This window comes from Lagenorhynchus albirostris, chromosome 4 (genome assembly GCF_949774975.1).
Source record: "Lagenorhynchus albirostris chromosome 4, mLagAlb1.1, whole genome shotgun sequence".
NCBI lineage: Eukaryota > Metazoa > Chordata > Mammalia > Artiodactyla > Delphinidae > Lagenorhynchus > Lagenorhynchus albirostris.
The window spans coordinates 30,363,664-30,384,625 of record NC_083098.1 but is presented as its reverse complement, the minus strand read 5'-3'; the positions used below and the strand labels follow the sequence as shown (position 1 = coordinate 30,384,625).

Sequence of the window (20,962 nt, the reverse complement as noted above, 5' to 3'; positions counted from 1 at the left end):
TCCTTATACCAGAAATGGACACCACCAAATTTGTCCAAAATGAACAATTTTGGTGGTAGAAAAGTATTGGTAAACTTGTAATCTTTATTTTGAATCCAGCTGGCTGACTGTAAATAAAGTTTCATTGGAACACAGCCGCAATCATTTATTTGCTTATTATCTATGGCTGTTTATACATTATAACAGCAGTGTTGATTTGTTACTACAGAGAACATATGGTCCACAAAACCTAAAATATATAATATCCGGTCATTTGCAGAAAACATTTGATAAACCCAGGGGTAGAATTAAGTTTGTGATCCTTCAGTTTCTAAAGTTTTGCTTGGAAGTTTAATTTAGTATTGATATATTTATCTTTACAGTATTCGTTTAAAAATTCTCTTGCATGTCTTCTACCTTTTCTTCCACATTGTTTTTCTACTTTACTTCGTCGGCTTTAGATTATTATTTAAGGTAGAGCTTAGCTCATGGCTAATGGAGAGAAGCAGCTAGTTAATAAATAATTGTTTTGAAGATTTTGGTGACAGTTTTTGCTGTGCTGTGGCATAGCCAGTCATATTTTTTTAAAACTTCAATTGTGCCTATGTATTTGTAGTTTGTATTTCTCTATTAAAGATTTTGTGGCCTTATAAGTTCTAGGTCTAAGAAAATTGGGGCATTATTGAGTTGGAATTTGTTAATAATGTGAAAAACCTTTTTGTGTCTCCTTCATCAGCATGCATACTAAATAGTGAATAATAAAACTCTGCATTTGATTTTCTTTTTCCTATGTAATTGCAGAAGAAAAGCTGAAGTCATGCTTGGACATGGATTGTTTTCATTGCTAGCTGAAAGACTCATGCTTCAGACAAATTTAATCACAATGACCACATATAATGTCCTATTTGAGGTAGGAATGTAGTTAGAATTTAATCTTCCTAATTTCTTATGAAAATACCTGTATAATTGAGTTGGTAGTGTCTAGATGAAATAAGATCATTTAGGTTTGATGTACGATTTTGAAACTAGCTATATAAAGGAAATGTGGCTGCATCTTAATAAATCTATTATTTGGTGAATTTCTAAACAGTGTGGACATCTCTGTTTAAGTATTTTCTCCATTGTATTGGCTGTTTGATGTCTCTCTTTTTTTAAAAAAATATTTATTTATTTATTTATTTTTGGCCGCGTTGGGTCTTCGTTGCTGCATGTGGGCTGTCTCTAGTTGCAGCGAGCGGGGCCTACTCTTTGTTGCGGTACGCAGGCTTCTCATTGCAGTGGCTTCTCTTGTTGCAGAGCATGGGGTCTAGGTGTGTGGGCTTCAGTAGTTGTGGCACGCGGCCTCAGTAGTTGTGGCTCATGGGCTCTAGAGTGCAGACTCAGTAGTTGTGGTGCATGGGCTTAGTTGCACCTCAGCATGTGGGATCTTCCCGGCCCAGGGCTTGAACCCATGTCCCCTGCGTTGGCAGGCAGATTCTTAAGCACTGTGCCACCAGGGAAGTCCCGATGTCTCATTTTATAATCAAGTAAAAGTAGAGTTACAATGTTGAAATTATTTATTCCGTATAATACAAGAGATATTTAGCATGACAATACTGGACTGTATACTTAATGTTGTTCAGTGTTGTACTTAAAGTTCATAAATAGTGATGGTAATACAGTGATTATGCTAATACAATCTACTGTTTCATTTCTGTAGATTCTTATAGAACAGATTTGTACTCAGGTGATACATAAACAGCATCCAGATCCTGATTCTTCAGTTAAGATACAAAATCCTCGTATGTATTTAACATACTTTTATTTATTTTTTTGATATTTGCTTTTTGTTTTTCCACCTTTATTGTAATATAATTGACATAGAACATTGTGTACTTTTAAGATGTACAATCTAATAACTTGATATATATATATGTTGTGAAGTGATTACCACAGTAAGGTTAGTTAACACATCCGTCACTTCACACAGTTATTTTTTTTGTGTTACGTGTAGTGAAAACTTTTAAGATCGACTCCCTTAGCAATTTTCAGATACATAATACGGTATAGTTAACTGTGGTCTCCAGGTTATACATTACATACACAGAGCTTATTCACCTTATAACTGGAAGTTTGTACTCTTTGAGCACCTTCTCCCATTTCTCCCACTGCCTTCCTTTTTATACTTTTATAAGTAGATTTTGCTACTAAAAAGGAAAATCACTGAAGAACCTGAAGTTGGTATTGTTGAAAACACATTGTTCAAATAATATTTCATTATAGGCATTAATATAATACTAGTTTTATTTGTGTTTGATGTTGAATATAACTTCACATTGACTTTAGGTTATGTGGAAATGTTTATATAGAGGTTTTGAAGAATTATATGCATAAGATCTTGGGTTTTTAATATATGTTCAGATTTTTGGTAAAGTTTTGATTGCACGATTTAGTGATGTCAGGCTAAGTTACATGGACCATGGAGGTAGCATTCATCTTAAATTACTGTCAAGTTAAGAATACCAAGTTTGGAATTGAAAAATTTCCATCTTCTTTATTGTTTATGCACTTAGTCTTGGTTACCAGTCTTTTCTTTTGATATTTAGAGTTCTTAAACACTTATAAAACGTGTACATTTCTCATCTTTTTAAGATTATTGATATTAAAATAACTGTAGAGTTTCAAAATTTAATTACCTTTTGTGTGGTGAGTTATGGTCATGTTTGTGGTACTCTATTTCAGTACTAATTTTAAAAACACATGTCACATGGTTATATTTCTCAGCCTTTAGGGAGATGTGGTGTCATTATTTTAGAGAGTAAAAAACCTTTATTTTATTATTTTTAAAATATTTATTTATTTATTTGGCGGCAACCGAGTCTTAGTTGCGGCACATGGAATCTTCATTGCAGCATGTGGAATATTTTAGTTGGCATGTGGCATCTTTAGTTGCGGCATGCAACATCTTTTAGTTGTGGCATGCAGGATGTAGTTCCCTGATCAGGGATCGAACCCAGGCCCCCTGCATTGGCAGTGCAGAGTCTTAACTGCTGGACCACAGGGAAGTCCCGAAAATACCTTGATTTTATATATATAATATAAAATGTATTTTATGTAGCTATGGAAAAATGACTTACTAAAGTAAGAATTTTAAAATATATTATCTATGTAATATACTGGCAGAAAAGATAGGCAGTGTAATGTGGTGTTTAAAAACATAGGACATCTAGCTTTTCAATCTAGTCTACATGTCTTAATAGTTATGTGATTTTTGGGTAAATTAATTAATTTAGGTGTTCCTTAGTTTTCTTGTCTCTAAAATGGGGATAATAATAGTATCAACCTATCATTGTATAAGGATTAAATGTATTAATACCTGTGTTTTCTTAAATATTTTGTCTCACAATAGTATATCCTCAAAATTAGTGGCTATTATCGTCATTATCATTATTATGATTATCATCATTGTAATCATTGTGCAGGTAGAGAAAATTTGAATTTGTCATTTGAAGAGTTCAGAAATTGCTCCTAAAATATCATTAAATTTATGATAAAAGTACCTTCATATCTGATATTTTGAACTTGTTGCTTCAGAATCACCAAAAACCTTGGCAAAGTGCTGGTTTAGAAATCCTCAATTTTTAATTGGGTAAAACTTTGACATATTATTTAATTTTAAATTCAGGGTTATAGCTGTTTTTGTTTCTTTAAAGTTCTGTATCTCAGTATTAAAAGAATTTATTTTCTTAAAGTTAGTACTAGAAATTTATATAGCATTATATTTAAGACCATTACGGTAGCAGTTTTATTTGTTTGGAGTGTTAAATAGGTTTTAATTTCCTTTTGATATTTTTGTATCTAATTTTAGATTTAGAATTATGGAAGGAAATCTTGATAGCTTTTAAAATTCACAATGATAAAGGAAAGAGTATGTGCATAGTATAGATTTTGTTGAAGAAGCTGAGAATTTATTCTCTTTTTTCTGAGATTTTGATTATATACAGATATTTTTAAGGTCAGTTTTACTAACTGGCAGAGATAAGGGAGAGGTGTCTGCAATTTTACCATCATTTAATTGTTTACAATTTAATTTCATTTATTATAACCTTTTAAAATTTAGCTTTACACATTCTAATGACAAAATTAAAAAATCCCTTTCTTGTTTATGGATGTTTTCTATGTATTGTCAGTCTTGGCTCAGGTGATTTTTTTTTTATAACACAGAAGAGGATGTTTTCAGTAGACATTTATGTCAGAGAAATGAAAGAAATTGAAATATACTGATGATATTACATTATGAATTTTTTGTAATGTTTTGTTTTTTACTAGTTTATGAATTGTCTTACAGAGATACTAAAAGTAATTGCAACCCTACTTCGAAATTCTCCCCAGTGCCCAGAGAGCATGGAAGTTCGCAGAGCCTTTCTTTCTGACATGATTAAACTTTTTAATAACAGCAGAGAAAATAGAAGGTAAGCAGGATCAGAAAGCATTTATTTGCAATATTCAAGTCTAGCTTTGAATAATCCCATTTTTTCTAAGAAAAATTGCTTTAAATACCATGAAATGAATTTTCTATATGCTTTTTTCATTAAGGTATACAAGTAATGTACCAGTTAATTGAGCTTTCAATACCACACTGTTTAATTGTTTTCGATGCATAATAAAGGTGGTTGTTTTGTTTTAAACTTTTACATTTTTAGAATTCTTTCAGGTGATTTATTTTTTTAAGTAATTCCAAGTCCTCTTACAATTTTCAGGAGCTTGCTACAGTGTTCTGTGTGGCAAGAGTGGATGCTTTCTCTCTGCTATTTTAATCCTAAGAATTCAGATGAGCAAAAGATAACAGAAATGGTATATGCCATATTCCGAATCCTACTTTATCATGCAATCAAATATGAGTGGGGTGGCTGGCGTGTGTGGGTAGACACTTTATCAATCACACATTCAAAGGTAAGTTTTTTAAAATGAAAGTGTATTTTAGCATCTTAAATGTCTGTAATTTTGAGTTTTATTCTTCAACAAAATTTTATATACTTAAAATCAAGGAAAAAAGGCAGATTATTCTCTGGAAATGCGGTGAAGTGAACAACTAAAAAAGGGAATAACTAAAAAGAAATATAAAATATTTCCAACTTCTTCTCTATCAAAATAGTTTTGTTCCAAATGTCATTTTCATGCGTGCTTAAGTTGATAAAGTGAAACCTTATAACACAGCATGAAGGAATTTATATTTTCAAGTAGCCATTTTCAAGATACGGTTCTCTGAAATTTGTAGTATTTTGAAGCTTTTTGAACACAAGGTGGCGCACAATATTCAGAGATGAGAAGTTATTTTAGTAGTATAAGGTGGTTGACTAAACAGAAAAAGCTCTGGCTAATTTTGCCTTTGCTCATGTTGCAGTCAGTTAAAGAACTGGTTTAGAAGAATCACTAATCTTTCTCTTTTTTTAAACTTAAGCCAGTGTTAGTTATTTATGTATAGCTTTTGTTTAAAAATATTAATGAAATGTCCTAGAAATACAAAAAAGTATAAGGAATAATGTACCTACCAGTGTTTATGGAATTGGGTTCCCTATCCCAATTGCTTTGTCTACCATTTTCAACCCCTCTCTCTTCTTCCACTCACCTGAATTTGGTGTTTTCATTATTTCTATGTCTTATTTATGTTTTAACTATAGAAACACACAGACACACAGACAACACACTAAAGAATTTTATTTTTCATGTGTATACTTAATATGAATGGTATTGTATTAAATGCATTTTCCAGCAGCTTTCTATTTTTACTTATCATTGTTTGAGATTCATCCATATTGACCAATGTAGTTGGTCAATTTTCTCAATTGTATGTATTCCATGGTATGACTTTATCTGCTTACCAGTTGATGAGCATTTTTGATGCGTTTTGTATATATTGGGAAGTTTCTCTCTATATATGTTCCTAGAAGTGGAATTGATGATTTGTAGGGTGCAGATGTTAAACATTACAAGGTAATGCAATTCCTTTTCCAAAGTGGTATATCAGTTTACATTCTTGCCAGCAATGTATAAATTCTCATGGCTTCATATCACCTTATCACTTGTTATGGCTAGAGTTTAAAAAATTTTGCAAATTTGATGAATTTTAAATGCTGTGTTTCCATAATACTAATTTTCATTTTTTTGTTGTTTTGTGGGAGTTCTTCATGTATTCTTGGTCTTAATCCTTTGCTACCTATATTGTTTATGAATGTCTTCTGTCAATTTGTTGCTTGTCTGTTTATGTTTGGAGTTTTATGTTTGTGTCTTCTGAGGAAATTTTACATTTCAAATAATTAATGTAGTAAAATTTATTAGTTTCTATTATGGTTTATGGTTTTTATATCTTGTTTAAGAACTCTTTCTATATATACACAGAAGGAATATAGTTAACAAATAAATATTAATTATAAATTGACTAGAAGGATAAAGAACAGAATTGATAAATTTGGTATATCTTTAAATGTTTTATTGACTATCATAGTTATTACTCTGGAATATTTTGCCATTCTATTGGAATATATTGTCATTTCCTAAATATATGTTTTTGGGTGTTTGAATAACTTTTAGCTATTTGTAAGTACGTAAGAGTTATTCATTCTTCTTCCTCCTTCTTCAGTGAGAGGAAGGTGTGTTATTATCATAAGGATTTTACAAAGATATCTTAGATTGGAAGATATTACTCTACAGATTTATGTTTGAGAATAATCCAGTGCTAAATGAGGCAAAGATGTGATTTTCTAAAATGGCTTTGTTTTAGTCACTGCATTTTTAAGCTGACCAGTTTTAAGCTGACCCCCTAAGGCAGGGTTCAGCCAAGCATGGCCTGAGGGCCAAATCTGGCCTGGCCTGTTTCTGTAAATAAATTTTTATTGAAATACAGCCACCTGTATTTATTTATGTATTTTCTAAGACTGCTTTCATGTTAAAAGCATTGAGTATTTGTGACAGAGACTCTTTGGCTCCCAAGCCTAAAATATTTACTATTTGGCACTTTACAGAAATGCTTTGCCACCTCTTGTCTAACTTACTTTAGTTGTGCTGATGCCCAGCTATTCTGGTTTCGGTTGTAGTGGGCTACTGCAGTCTGGACTGATTTTCTGCTAGTATTATTTTTTCCCTTTACAAGAGATAATGAGAATAACGGTTGAGTTTTGGTTTCACATAATTTGGATTGGACTTCAGGTATATCTGGGAGAATTCTCAGTTAGGGAAGTGCCCATATAAATTAGATTTTAAAAAATTTCTACATATTCTATGTTAATTCAGCACTTTTGTGTACACTCCAGTTTGTCGTGTCCTTAGGAAGAATGGCTAAAGGAATGTAACCTTTAGAGCAGTAATTCTTGAAGTACAGCCTGAAGACCTTGGGAGCCCAGGAGACCATTTCAGGGAGTGGTGAGGTCCTCCTTTTCCAGCTATGTATCTAGTTAGAGGATGGATTTTTTTCATGTAGTGCAACCAAAACAATATAGTACAACAGGTTGAATACAAAAACGTATATTAGAATGTAGCCATCTTCTATTAAACCAGAATTGAAAGAGATTTGCAAAAATATGAAATAATAGCGTTCTTCTCATTATTATTATTATTGTTTTGAAAAAGTCATTTTTCAAAAAATATGTTATTTATATTAACATATACTGGGTTTATTGCTTTTTTGAAATGAATTAATACTTGTAGAATTTCGTAGTTTTAATTTCTAATATGGTAGCTAGTAATAGACATACCCCATATAAGTAAAGATTTTCGGGAGGTACCAGTACTTTGGATCCTGAGACTAAAATGCTTGAGAACTGAAATGATAGGCTATTTAGGTCCAATAGCCTAGTCTCGTCCACAAAACAAAAGAGTCAGACCTGGAGAAATCTCAGGCACCTTTGAGCTATTGAGCATTTATGGCTAAATATTATATCCAGTCACCAGTCTATTTGTGTAAGTAATGAAGAGAACATGGGCTTTGGAGACAGGATAGTCCTGGGTTTGAATTCTGATTTATAGTCATTTTTAGTTGTGTAAACTCAGGGAAGTTTCTAAACTTTTCTTAACCATCGATGTCTAATCTAAAAATGGTAAATGTGGTAATATATGTGTATATCTGAAGTTAGGAGTTAATGAGTGAAATCACAGGAAATAGAATTAAACAACTATTTTCCTTTGTTATAGTTCTGTCATTCCTCCTGTTAATTCTTTTGTTCTCATTCTTACTGCCAGCATACTAGTTAAGGCCCTAGTCACTTCATGTTTGGTATAAATACAGCTTTTAAAATGAAGAATTAATTACATCCAAAATAATTTGCATGGCATATATGCTATGAAGTGTTATAAAGGAAACTGTGTGACTACCCAGCTTAAAAAAGGTTCTCCCTTTCTAATAACTACCCTCTTCAACCCAAATCTAATCATCATTTTGAATTAGTGTTTATTATTCCCGTCTTGAAAAAGTTAAAAGAATGTATTCCTAAATAATATAATCTCTCATTTTACCTGTTTCTGTATTTTATGAAAGGGACATCATACTGTGTGAGCTCTTTGTTACTTACTTTTTCTCATCAAACCTTTTGTCTCTACGATTCTTTCTTATTGTTACATATAGCTTTGCTTCATTCATTTTCACTGCTATGAATAATTCAGGTGCTCAAAAGCAAAGGTTTTAATACCCCCCTTCTCTCTCCTCTCTCTCCTTCTCCCCTAACCTCTTTTCCCCCACTTCCTCACTCCCTGTCTTCCCCCTACTTTCTTCCTCTTCCCAATATCCAACGAATCACCACCCAACCCCCTGCATTGGCATTGACTGTGGATACCTGGTGCAGTCTGTGCTACCCTCTATCACTGCCTAGCTAGCTTGCTCCCTCTTTGCTTATTTCTCTGTTTCTTCTTTCAGCCACCATCTCCTTCTTTCCCATCCCTCTCCTTCTCTTTCTTTGTTTTTCCCTCCAGTGTTCCTCCACCCTTTCTGTACCCCCTATCTTCTCTCTCCCCACCCCTCCCCAACCTCTTCTTTTTCTCTGTTTATATTTGTTTTGTCTCTGCTCCCTTCCCCCCTCTCCCCTGTCTGTTGGTCAGACCCTCCATGGGCTCGCTTACTCGTTTTCAGTCACTCTGTGTCTAGGTCTTACTCCAGTGGCCCACCTCTTTTCTTCCCCTTTCTACCTTTATGTTTTCTCTTTTTGTTCTTAACACTCCTCCCTTTTGTTTTTCCTGTCTTCTTCTAGTTGAGTACCTTCAGGTTTACTACGAAAGATAGAAAGATGAATCCGGAACAGATCTTATCCTGAAAGAAGTTACTTTCTAATATGGGAGATAATACATGTACTGAAAGACAGGGCAGGAAGGAATAAGTGTCCTAGAAGAGAGATTCACAGTGAAAGGAGAGGGCCTTTGAGAGGTTTGTAGAATGGATGTCATTTGACTACAACCTTGAAGGGTAATAAATAAGATTTGGGTACGTAGAGACTGGGGTGATGAGAATCACTGGTGGAGGAATGGCATAAGCAGAGGTGCATAGATAATTTCCCTGAGGGAAAAGCATGTGGAATTGTTTGGTTTGCTTAGGGGTGTGTAAAGTACATGAAGAAGAGCAGTAATGTGTCATATAGGAAATGTAGACTAGTATTTATTTAAGCAAGTATGATCCTGTAATAACTCTCATATTATATTCTTGGTCAAAAGTGGCTGTTAATTGTAAGCTCTCAGCAGGGATGAAGGGTTTTATACTTCGTCATATCTCCCGTAACTGGGCATAGTGCTGAGTGCTTGGCAGTTGCATGTTAAATATTTGTTTCAGGAAGGAGGAGGAAGGACTACGCCATCATTGTTTGGGGCTATTTGGTTCCACTGTCATGTGGCGCCATGCCACCCTGTGTGTGCCTTAGTGCCTCAGTCTTCTCTTATCCACGACCCAGGAAATAGCCGTAGCAGCTGTCTTTAAATTACTTATGTCAGAATCTATGTCTGTGTCTATCTGAGTCTATGTCAGAATCACACACAGTATGTTTCAGGGATCATCTCATCAGAGGAACTTGGGATGCACATCTTCTAGTTTCTTGGGCCCCATCTCAGAATCCTAATCTGAATCTCGTGGTATGTTCCTAGAAATCTGCATTTTAAAATAAGTCCTTCTTATGTACTCTAAATTTTGAGGGCCCCTCAGATTGTACAGGGAATTATTTTGACTAACTTTTATAAAATTATCCCCTTCCCACTTTCACACTAAGATGCTAATAATAATATACTCTTTAGAAAGCATAATGAAGATAGAAGAAGTCTATGTAAATTAAATATGGACCCCAGTTATGACCCCTTAATACATTTTTTATCATAAAGGAAAATGTATTTTTTCTTTCTGGGAGCATATTTTAAGGCACAGAAAATGTTAAAGGAAGAAATATAAACTACTTTTCTTATGAAGTATCTGAAATCAGTATTTTTTAGACTCAAATTTATACACAAGAAACCCAAAACAGGCTTTAAGTTTTCTGTGTGAATTTATATATATATAAAATTAGTTCATATTTTTCTTTACTCCAGTGACTTAGGGCTTTAAACAGATCTTAAAACCTTTGCAAGGAAAATAGGTACTTTACGGAGAGGCTTCTTTTGCCTACTTTGAGCCAAGAACCAGTCTTTGGCTCAAGTTTTAGGATTACAGTTATAAAATGGAGTAAACAGTGATTAAGTTCATGTAGAGTATTTTGTCTGAGTAAAACTACACCTGTCCCTTTTTGCTGTTAAAGTATACTTTAAAGAATAAGTGCTGAAGCTTTACTTTATGAGGGGGAAAAGAAAAACTTAAAGTTACAAGTTGCTTCTTGTGATTTTCACCTTTAATTTTAATGTTTCATAAATGTCTTTCAGTTTTATTTCTCTTTTATGAATTTTCTTCATTGATTAAAAAGCTTTTTTCTCTTTAATGAAGTTTATATAAAGTAATTAATTTGAATGTAACTATGTTAATTTTTTTTGAATTTTAATATCTTGATATCTGTTTTTAAAGTAAAATGGAAAACTTATACTCTAAAGCTCTTCAAATCAATATTTAATAAAGTTTAGGATGGAGCTGAAGTGATTGAGTAAGTAGGTGAACAATTTGTAGCATGCTGATAAAAGTTCTGCTGAAATTATTGGAACCAAATTTTTTTCTCTGAAGATATTAATTCTAAAGGTTTACAAATATTTCAATGCATATAATACTGAAATAATGTATATTTTTTCCTGTTTGCAGTCATTTAAAATCTTAGTATCACAGATTTATAACATGGTTCTTCATAAAGAACTGGTGTGTAAAAAACTAACATTGCAGAATTGGATAGCTTTTGCAGAGTTACATCAGGATACATGTAGCTGCTATAAAAAGCCAAAGAAACTCAATTGCAATTTTATTGTCCAGTTTGATAGATATCCTGCCACCTTTGTAGCAGGGAAGCTGTTTGTCACTGTATCCCTCTCCTCCAACAGCTGAACTAGGTTTTATAAGCAGTAATGGGCTCTTCTAGTGTAACTGTACTTGGTGTGTTTTCTAGGTTTTTATTATTCCTCTTTTTCTTTACCTTTTTTTTTTTTTTTTTTTTTGCTCTTTACCTTTTTTTAATGCTTCAAATTGAACATTATCTTGAGTAATTAAATAATACTGTTTTCACTTGGTACGCTAAAATGCTTCTACTCTTTAATTGAAATTTAGATTAAGGCATTTAATATATTCTGAATTGTAAGAACTGTCCAAAAACATTTTTTTCTAAACAATAAAACTAAAACTGTGTTTTGTCTAGGCGGCCTATATTGCCAAGGTAGAATCAATCTATGACTTAAAATAATCAACAAGTAAAAGTTTTTTTCACTTGACTTAAAGATATGATATGACTTAGATTTTTCTCCCCAGATGATAAATTTGGGGTAAAGTATTTAGTTATCTTGGATTATTTAAATTATCTTTAGATTTATTTGCTGTTAACAGCCTGATGAAATGGCTTAAACATAAATGTCAGTCATTTTATATAAGAAGAAAGTACAGTTTAGGTTGGGTAAAAAGCATGTGGAAATCAGTTTTGTTAGAATTCACTAAGTGGTTTCTTAAAAGTATTTTAAAAAATCACAAGGTATAAACTGGCAAATATAAACATGCATGTATTTGTATGTGTGAGTTTATGGTGTCTATGTAATAAAATTAAAAGCTACATATTCTTGTAAGAAATTTCAAGAGTTATAAAATTTTCATATTTCATGGATTGTCAGTATTTTATACTTAATTGCTAAAGTATTCGTTGGCTTCAGACTTTTTAAACAAATAGTATTTATTGTTTTTTTATTTGTACAATTATATGTGCTCATTGTAGGAAATGGAACCTACTGCAAATGTATACGCACAAAATCCAGAAATCACCTCTTATCCAATCACCTGTGCATGACTTAATATTTTGGTGCAAGACTTTACAGTCTTCTGTATATAAATATACACATACATATAATTATTTTCTTATAAAACTATAATACTTATGTTATTTTACAGTACTCTTTCAATTAATGATACACTTCTTACATGAATTTAATGGCTGCATATTATTAGGTATATGTATATTGCATAATATTATGGGAGAAGTAAAGTTAAGAACAAAAGCTGCAGCTTTGATGTAATGTCTGAATGCTATCAGACCACATGTAGTTCTAGGAAGGAATGATTGAATAAATGATTCAAGTTTACTCTTCATATTCTGGCATTCTACAAAATTTTATTGGAAAAATTGGTGGAGGTGATATTTTAAAAATCTGTTGAGTTGTATTATAGTGTATTGCATATGCACTATAGTTTAATTTTCCCTTGTTTTTGAGCAGTGATGAGCCTGCGCCTGTATAACTGTCTCTTATTTTGTAGGATAAAGTCCTAAGGTTCGATTAGGAGTCTGCACATGTTTTTAAAAGTTTTAGTAGGTATTGCTAAGTTGCTATCTAAAAACTTGTGTATGAATTTATATTCTAGCTTTGCACAAGAGTACCTGTCTGGATTGTTCTTAAGAAAATAAAATTGGTCAAGATTAATCTTTGTAAAAACGAAAAGATTAGTAAGTTAGTAGCTGTGTGATACTATTTTATGTCACTGTGCTTCCTATCTTCATGCATATAAAATGAGGGTTATGCTACCTGTCTTTTTAGGGTTGCTCTGAAGATTGTCTCAATATATGCCAGATGCTTAAAATAGTGTACACTAAGCATTCTGTATATCTCAGCTGTTGTGCAAGTATTTAAAAACATATCTGGTATTGCCCATCAAAATGAGCTTAACTTAGTATTTATTACGTGTATACTTTTAGGCATGTTGTGGAATAGGGAACAATTATTGATTAGATGGAAGTTTTCATACTTTAAAGAAGTTGGAGGGAAGAATACTGCTTTAAGTAAATTTCTTTTAAATTAATTCTAGAATGTTTCCATGTGTTAGTATGATTTATAGAGATTAAGAGAATACTAAGTTGGTTGGAAGGCTTTCTTTAAATTGCATCCTCACTTGGTGTTAATAAGGAAGTGTCGTTCAAAAATCATTTTATGAAAGAGTAAAGTTTGTTTTTATATTTACTAGCATTGCTTACTAAAAGGGGTGAGCTTCAGACCAAAAGTTGCAACTTTGATGTAACATCTGAATATCAGACCACTTAAAATTCTAGGAAGAAATAATTGAGTGAATTAATTTGCTTTTTATATTCTGGATTTCTCTAAAACTCTGTTCAGAAAAATTAGTGGAGGTAATTTTTAAAAAATACATTGAAATTAATTTAAAATGTAGTTGAAGAGAACCAGAGTCAGACAATAGTTAAATTAGTAAAATTAGATTTTATTCAGGAACTCTTGTAATAGGGGAAAAAAAGACCTGAGGGTAGAGATTGGCTTAATTCTGAATACAGCAAGGAGAAATGGGGATTTTATAGCCACGGAACAAGGTAGGAATGGGGGGAAGGGCTTCAGTAGATGGAAATTTAATAAGAGGAAACATGTGGGGTGGGGGAGATTCTGGTTAACCGGACTTCAACAGGATTCTTGCTGAAGACAGGCCAGGCTGATTAGATATCACCTGGGAGATGGTGGGGAATGAGGAACTGATCAGATGTCAGTGTGAACAGATATTGAGGATGGGGGATTCTCTCTAAACTGACCTAGGATTCTTGCTGAAACTCAGAGCTGTAGGTCTGACGAGGACAGAGGGCCCAGGTGAGACGAGGATTCAGAGCAACCTTACTAAAATTTGGTTCCGGAGAGAGTGTTTGTCAATGTAAACAAAAATACAATTGTATTACTTTTAAATTTGTTTTTTTCCCTTCCTTGGCAGTTTGTATATAGGTATGTCCCATTTTTTGTTTTTCATTATTTTTTTTTGTAGTGGGTTTATTTTAAGCTACATATAAGTGGAATAGTAGGATTTACAAGTCAAATTCATTAGAAAATAACTTTGTAATTTGTCTGTGTTAAATCACAGAGTTGCCTTCTAAAAAGAATTTTTATTTATTTATTTGGCTGCGTTGCCTTTTAAGCAGTGAATAAATAAAGCTTGCCCTTACCTGTATGATAAAATTTTGATTCCTTCTCATGGTTCCCAAAGCCTTTAGTAGTCTGTTACCTCCTTGCCATTGACACTGCTTACACTATTTTTATTGCTCGTCACTCCTAGAAATGCTTTAATGTTACTGCTTTACCAAATAACTTCAGTGTCTTAAATGAACCATGTTCTTTCACCATCCATTCTTACACATACCTTCTTAAATTCCTTCTGCGTGGCATCTCCCCTTGCTCTTAATCCTTTTGTTTCCTCCATATGAGTAATCATTAATGAAGACCAAACTTAAATGTCAGCATCTTCTCGGTACTTCCATTTATTTCTAGGTACAATTAAGTAATTTCTGTATACTGCCAGTAGTATCTTGTATATATCTCTAAATTACACTTTCAATTACTTGAAAAGGTCTTTAAAACATTCCCAAAGGGCACACAAAAGGCATGAACAAATGGAAAAACATACTTCCTAGAATAGGAAGACTCAACATCATAAAGTTATAATAAATTAACATTTCTTTAGGTTATTTTATAAAGTTAATGAAATCCCAGGAAAATACTAATTAATCATTTTTTCTTTTGGTGGAGGAAAAACAGAGTAAACTAGTTATTAAGGAAATGTAAGACAAAATAAACAAGTAAAAACATCCAGGAAGACTCTGTAAAGATCAGTGAGGGGGACTAACTCTACTGAATACTAAAATACATTACCAAATGTCAGTAATTTAAAAAATGTAGTATTGACACATGAAGAGATAGGCTGACCAGGGGAGTAGAAGAGAAAGTCCAGAAATATACAAAGTTCCATATAAGACTTTAGTACATTATAAAGGGAAAACTTGAAGTAGTCCATAAATATTGTTGGGATAATAGAAGATTCATCTAGGGGGAAAAAAAGTTGGAGTATGAAGAAATTTAACCTATGGATCAATTAAATGGGCTGTGATGGGGCTGGAGGGAGAAACAAAAGTACTTGAAGAAAACACAGATAATTCTTCTGTAACCTTGGAGTGTGTAAGAATTTTCCAAGTATAATTTAGAATCTAGAACCATTAAAGAGAAAAAAAGACTATTTTTTTTTACTATATTAAAACATATAAAATCCTTTGTGACCAAAAACCAAACAATACCATAAGCAAAAGTCAAAAGGCAAATGACAAATTTGGGAAAACTGTTTAGGACCAGAGCAAAGATAACATTCCTAATATATAAAGTGCTCCTAGAAATAGATACGAAAAGACAAACTAATAGAAAAATGAATGAAAACCATGATCAAACAACCCATAGAAAACTAAGTAAAAAGTACTTTAGATTTATGAAAAGACACTTCGTAAGGGACTGTAAATTAAAACTGTCCCGAGATAGTTCACTAAGATATATTAAGTGACAAAAGAAACTGTGGAACAGTGTGTATAGTGGATATTAGTGAGTTAAAAAAGTGGGAAAGTGAGAATTTGTATTTGTATGTATATGCACAAAAATACTCTGGAATGATACATAAGAAATTAATAACTGATTACCTGATTGTTGGGGATTTGTACAGGTGCGGACCAGTGGTGGGAGGGAGACTTTTACACTATATACTGTTTTATGTTTAAATCATGTGAATTGTAGGACTTTTCTGGTGGCGCAGTGGTTAAGAATCCACCTGCCAATGCAGGAGACACGGGTTCGAGCCCTGGTCTGGGAAGATCCCACCTGCCGCAGAGCAACTAAGCCCGTGCACCACAACTACCGAGCCTGCAGCTCTAGAGCCTGCGAGCCACAACTACTGAGCCTGTGTGCCACAACTAGTGGGCCTGTGTGTCTAGAGCCTGTGCTCTGCAGCAGGAGAAGCCACCACAAGGAGAAGTCAGCACACTGCGTTGACAAAGAGTAGTCCCCGCTCACTGCAACTAGAGAAAGCCCACACACAGCAACGAAGACCCAACGCAGCCAAAAATAAATAAATAAATAAATGAAAAAAAATCATGTGAATTGTAGAGGAGAAAAACTTTTCCTTGACTGTCTTAAGGTCCCTGGCAGGACATGAAAATTAAACTAACAAAGAGAGATTATTAGGAGAAAAGCATGTGCATTTATTTAATATGTTTTACGTGAAATGGGAGTCTTCATAAGGAAGTGACGACCCAAAGAAACGGTTAAGCCTGAGCATTCTTGTACTAGGTTTGGTGAAGGGTGGAAAGTCGTGGAAAAGCGTGGAAGGACAAAGGGTATGAACTAAGAGTAGTAAACTGGGGGAAAATCATCAAGGCCTGTTTATTCCGATTCCTCTCGGCGTACTTCTGTCTTTGAGATAAGGGTGCTCTTTTCCTCTGGGCTATAGGCACCTCTCACATAAGAAGCTTCAAGGAGAAGGGGGAGATGAGAGAGACCTTGTAGAACCTGGTGTTTCTATGATTTGCTTCGGGGAGGATGAAAAGGTCAGAGAGTCTTTTCTATACCTACTGTTTCTCAAATTCCTTCATCTTAAAATAGTGTGCCAATGTGCCATATTTTGGGGTAATGTGTTCTGAATGCAAAGTATACTACTTATTCAAAAAATGTTTTTGAGCTTATTACATGATGAGTGTATAGCGCTTATTACATATGTGACTTGTTTTCCTCACGGGATTGTTTCTCTTTGTCCTTTGTTATCGAATGTATAATGTTGTCTTCATAACTAATTATTTTAGGCAGTTTTCTTAGGATAACCTAGGCTATATGGTTAATATCCCTCCAGTCAGGTTGTATTAGGGTAGCATTTAAGTGCTTAGGTTTGACCAGAACATTTAGATTTGTAACCAGGGTACTTTGCATAAAATAGATCAGTAAATATGTGTAAGCTTATAAATATTTATAATTTGATTTTAACTGTTATATCTTTTATACCATTATTGTTGTAAGCTGTTGCAACAGAGTCTCTGTAAAAGATCTCCTGTTGTGTGGTGGTGATCATTTTGAGCTATGCTTATTGATATTCCCATATGGGAAGATTCAGCAATTTTTATTTTTATTTTTTTTAATATTTATTTATTTGGTTGCACCAGCTCTTAGTTGTGGCAGGTGGGCTCCTTAGTTGTGGCATGTGAACTCTTAGTTGCAGCATGCATGTGGGATCTAGTTCTCTGACCAGGGATTGAACCCGGGCCCCCTGCATTGGGAGCGTGGAGTCCCATCCACTTGCACCACCAGGGAAGTCCCTCAGCTATTTTCAAAGAAAAATATATCTTATTTATCAACTGTGGAAAACTTGGTAACCTAAGAATTAGAAGTTAGCATATCATATACAGCTGGTATTTCCAAAGGAAAATAACATACAATGAAAGAGATATATTTACTTCCAAAAAGAAAGCCAGTTCCTAAACATTGCTAACATTTAAAAGTCTAAATTTTACAGGTTAAATTTTTTAATACATGGATTAATAATGTTAATCTCTTGATATATTGCATTCATCTTTTATCTCCTAGTCAGTAAATTTGAATGTCAATTAAGTTGAAAGTAATGGCTGAAGAAATGTTATAGTTATTAGCTTATGAGTATCTTTAGTAGTTTATAGAAGTACTTTCCAAACATTACAAACAGCTATAGATTAGCTATCTAATGATTGTGAACATTAATAACTAGTCTTTTAGCTGAATAATTTAGAACAGTATCTGGTAATTAATTAGGAATTATCAGTCACAAATACCTTTAGGAGAACGGTATCAAAAAAAATAACTACAGTGATAATTACTCAGTTGCCATTTAGCTTTTTGACTATTGGAGTAAATTAAAAGGAGATTTAAAAATCAACTTCAAAAATGTGAAAGCACTTCTAATATTCATATTTACAAAGGAAAGAGTTGGTTTGCTTAGGAAAGGCAAAGCACTATTTTGGTACAGATTTGACTGCAAATCTGTTTATCACAAAAGGAAATATATTCCTTGTGGCACATTAAGAATGTACTTTATGAAACTGTACATTGCTTTGAATTGAAATATGTATTATAGAAACCATCTTCTTGTGCTTGAAAAATTAATGTTAAATACTACCTTTTAACCTATCTTTTCCAATGGACAGTTGAAAGTTTGTCTGCTGGTTATGAATGTAGTTAGAATTGAGAAAGAAATATATTACACAGACCTATATTTCACCTTTATAATGAATGGCCTCTTATCAAATGGTTGAAAGACTAACTATGATGACAGTCATGGAAGTTGTAACTTAAGTGAATACTAGTAAGAGCATCATGGAAACAAATCTTTAAGAGAGAGTTTGTGATAGCAAAAATATGTATCTTCTGTTGGCCCTGAAGGGACATGAAAATCCAAGAGGAGTTCCTCAGATTGTTTATAATCCACAAGAAAGATCAGTTCTATATAATTGACTATATGCTATTGCTACAGTAAGGTGTTATAAAACTTTTGTTCTATGATACCACTACGTTAATAACCTTAATAAAAGCATTAACATAAAAGTGTGAATGAATTTTTTTAGGACTCTTACCATTTTACACATTTTTTTCTGTTAAGTTTGTATCCTATTACCTAATAAGAAAAAATATATATATATATATAGTAGTATTTAGACGTAAGCTTTGGAAATGTCCATTAAATCCCTGTTGTACACCATTTTAGGATGATCATTGACATTCAGCATAAAAGTACATTGGGCAAGTATAGTCATAGGATTTTGAAATTTTACTGTACTGTTTTAACATCCTAGATAAGTTTTATAGTGGCAGTAATGTAGGTTCTAACTCTTCAGTTTCAAGTCTGTTTTATTCATTCTTCAAAACAGTGCTCTTTAGTATAGGAGCATACTTGGTTTTGAAATGGATTGCAGTGTTTTTGCTGATAACTTTCTTTTGTGATAGTTATATTAGTTGAACTAGGGAGGTGGCAGTCCCCCCTCACATTAGGAGTATCACTTGGTCTTGTCATAGGATGAAAACTTATCCTTACTCTACTAATTATCCAATGTCTCAGTTTATTTGGATTTATTTTTAATTTCAATCACTAAAAGTTTTAATTTTTTATTTGCATTCTGCTGCTTCAAACTTTGTTGATTTTTACTTATGTGTTTTTCCAGACATTTGCAATGGTTCTGTCTGTTTCTATCACTTGGTACTTTGTGATGTTGGCTCAGAATACACTTACATTGTTAAAACATTTGTGATTCTTTTCACTTAATGCCCCTGTTTCATCTTTCATTATTATTATTTACAAATTTACTTATTTATTTTATTTTTTGCTGCGTTGGGTCTTCATTGCTGCGCACGGGCTTTCTCTAGTTGCAGCGAGCAGGGGCTACTCTTTGTTGTGCTGCTTGGGCTTCTCATTGTGGTGGCTTCTCTTGTTGTGGAGCCCAGGCTCTAGGGCATGTGGGCCTCAGTAGCTGTGGCACGTGGGCTCAGTAGTTGTGGTGCACGGACTTAGTTGCTCTGCGGCATGTGGGATCTACCCGGACCAGGGCTCGAACCCATGTCCCCTGCTTTGGCAGGCAGATTCTTAACCACTGCGCCACCAGGGAAGTCCTCATCTTTCATTATTTAAATGTAATTGATTCAGTCTTATTTCCACATGTCTGTGATCATCCAGAATTATTCTGAGTAGTTTTTCGGATGTTCAGAGGTTATATCTTGGAGCCAAGCACATAAGCTGAAACTCTCACTGAGACAGGAGACAGGGCACCATCATTCTTGATGTTCATGTTTGAAAGAAATGTCTCCAGTGCCCCCAGGAAAGATATCCTAGGGATGCTAAACTAGAAAGAGGCTTATTATCTTTTAAAAAGATTTACATACGTCTCCAGTTACCAGAGAAAGTATTTCCAACTTGAGGTTTTCTAAAGGAAATGCTAAAGAGGAGACAGGGAGTTTTCTTTCCCTTTTTGCACCAGGGAAAATTTAAAATATGAAATCTTCTAGGTCTGTATTTACCCTTGTACTACCCATTTTAGAGAGGAAAAATATGAGCAGCAGAGAAGTCAAGTGACTAGTATAGAATCACATAAGAGAGATGAAAAACATGTTTAAAAGTTAGATGAGGAGTTCTCCCAGGTAGTAGAACCAAAAGACAAAGGGATGAAAAATAGAGAAATGGTAAGAAAATTAGAGGACCAATCAGTGCAATCTCAAAAAATAGAAATCCCGGAAAGGGAGAACAGGGGTAAAAGCGGGGAAGAAGGTGTAAAGTATTCAAGAAAATTTCCCAGAACCAACGGATATTTGTTACTAGACTGGAAGGGCCCAGTGGGTATATTTAGCACAGTGGATCAGAATAGACCGGTGGCAAGAATCATTGTGGAATTTCAAAGCACTAGGAACAAGAGAGGACTTTATAAAATTTCACAAAAAAGAACAAAATAAGTCGTATGAAGTATCAGGAATCAGAAAGATCTCAGACTTCCCAACAGTAAGCACAGAAATAAGAAGGCAGTGAAGAAATACCTTTCATATTCTGAAGGTAATGTTTTCCGACCTA

At 33.6% G+C, this 20,962-nt stretch overlaps 1 protein-coding gene across 2 annotated transcripts in view; it reads left to right on the top strand.

Annotated features, from left to right (window-relative positions):
* Positions 1-20,962, top strand: part of LRBA (LPS responsive beige-like anchor protein) — a 730,232-nt gene that overhangs the window by 145,971 nt on the left and 563,299 nt on the right. For both annotated transcript variants that reach the window (XM_060147738.1, XM_060147737.1), the window contains exons 18-21: positions 781-889; positions 1,679-1,760; positions 4,307-4,430; positions 4,719-4,911. In XM_060147738.1, coding sequence (XP_060003721.1) covers positions 781-889; positions 1,679-1,760; positions 4,307-4,430; positions 4,719-4,911 — 508 coding nt within the window. The remainder of the gene's footprint in view (positions 1-780; positions 890-1,678; positions 1,761-4,306; positions 4,431-4,718; positions 4,912-20,962) is intronic.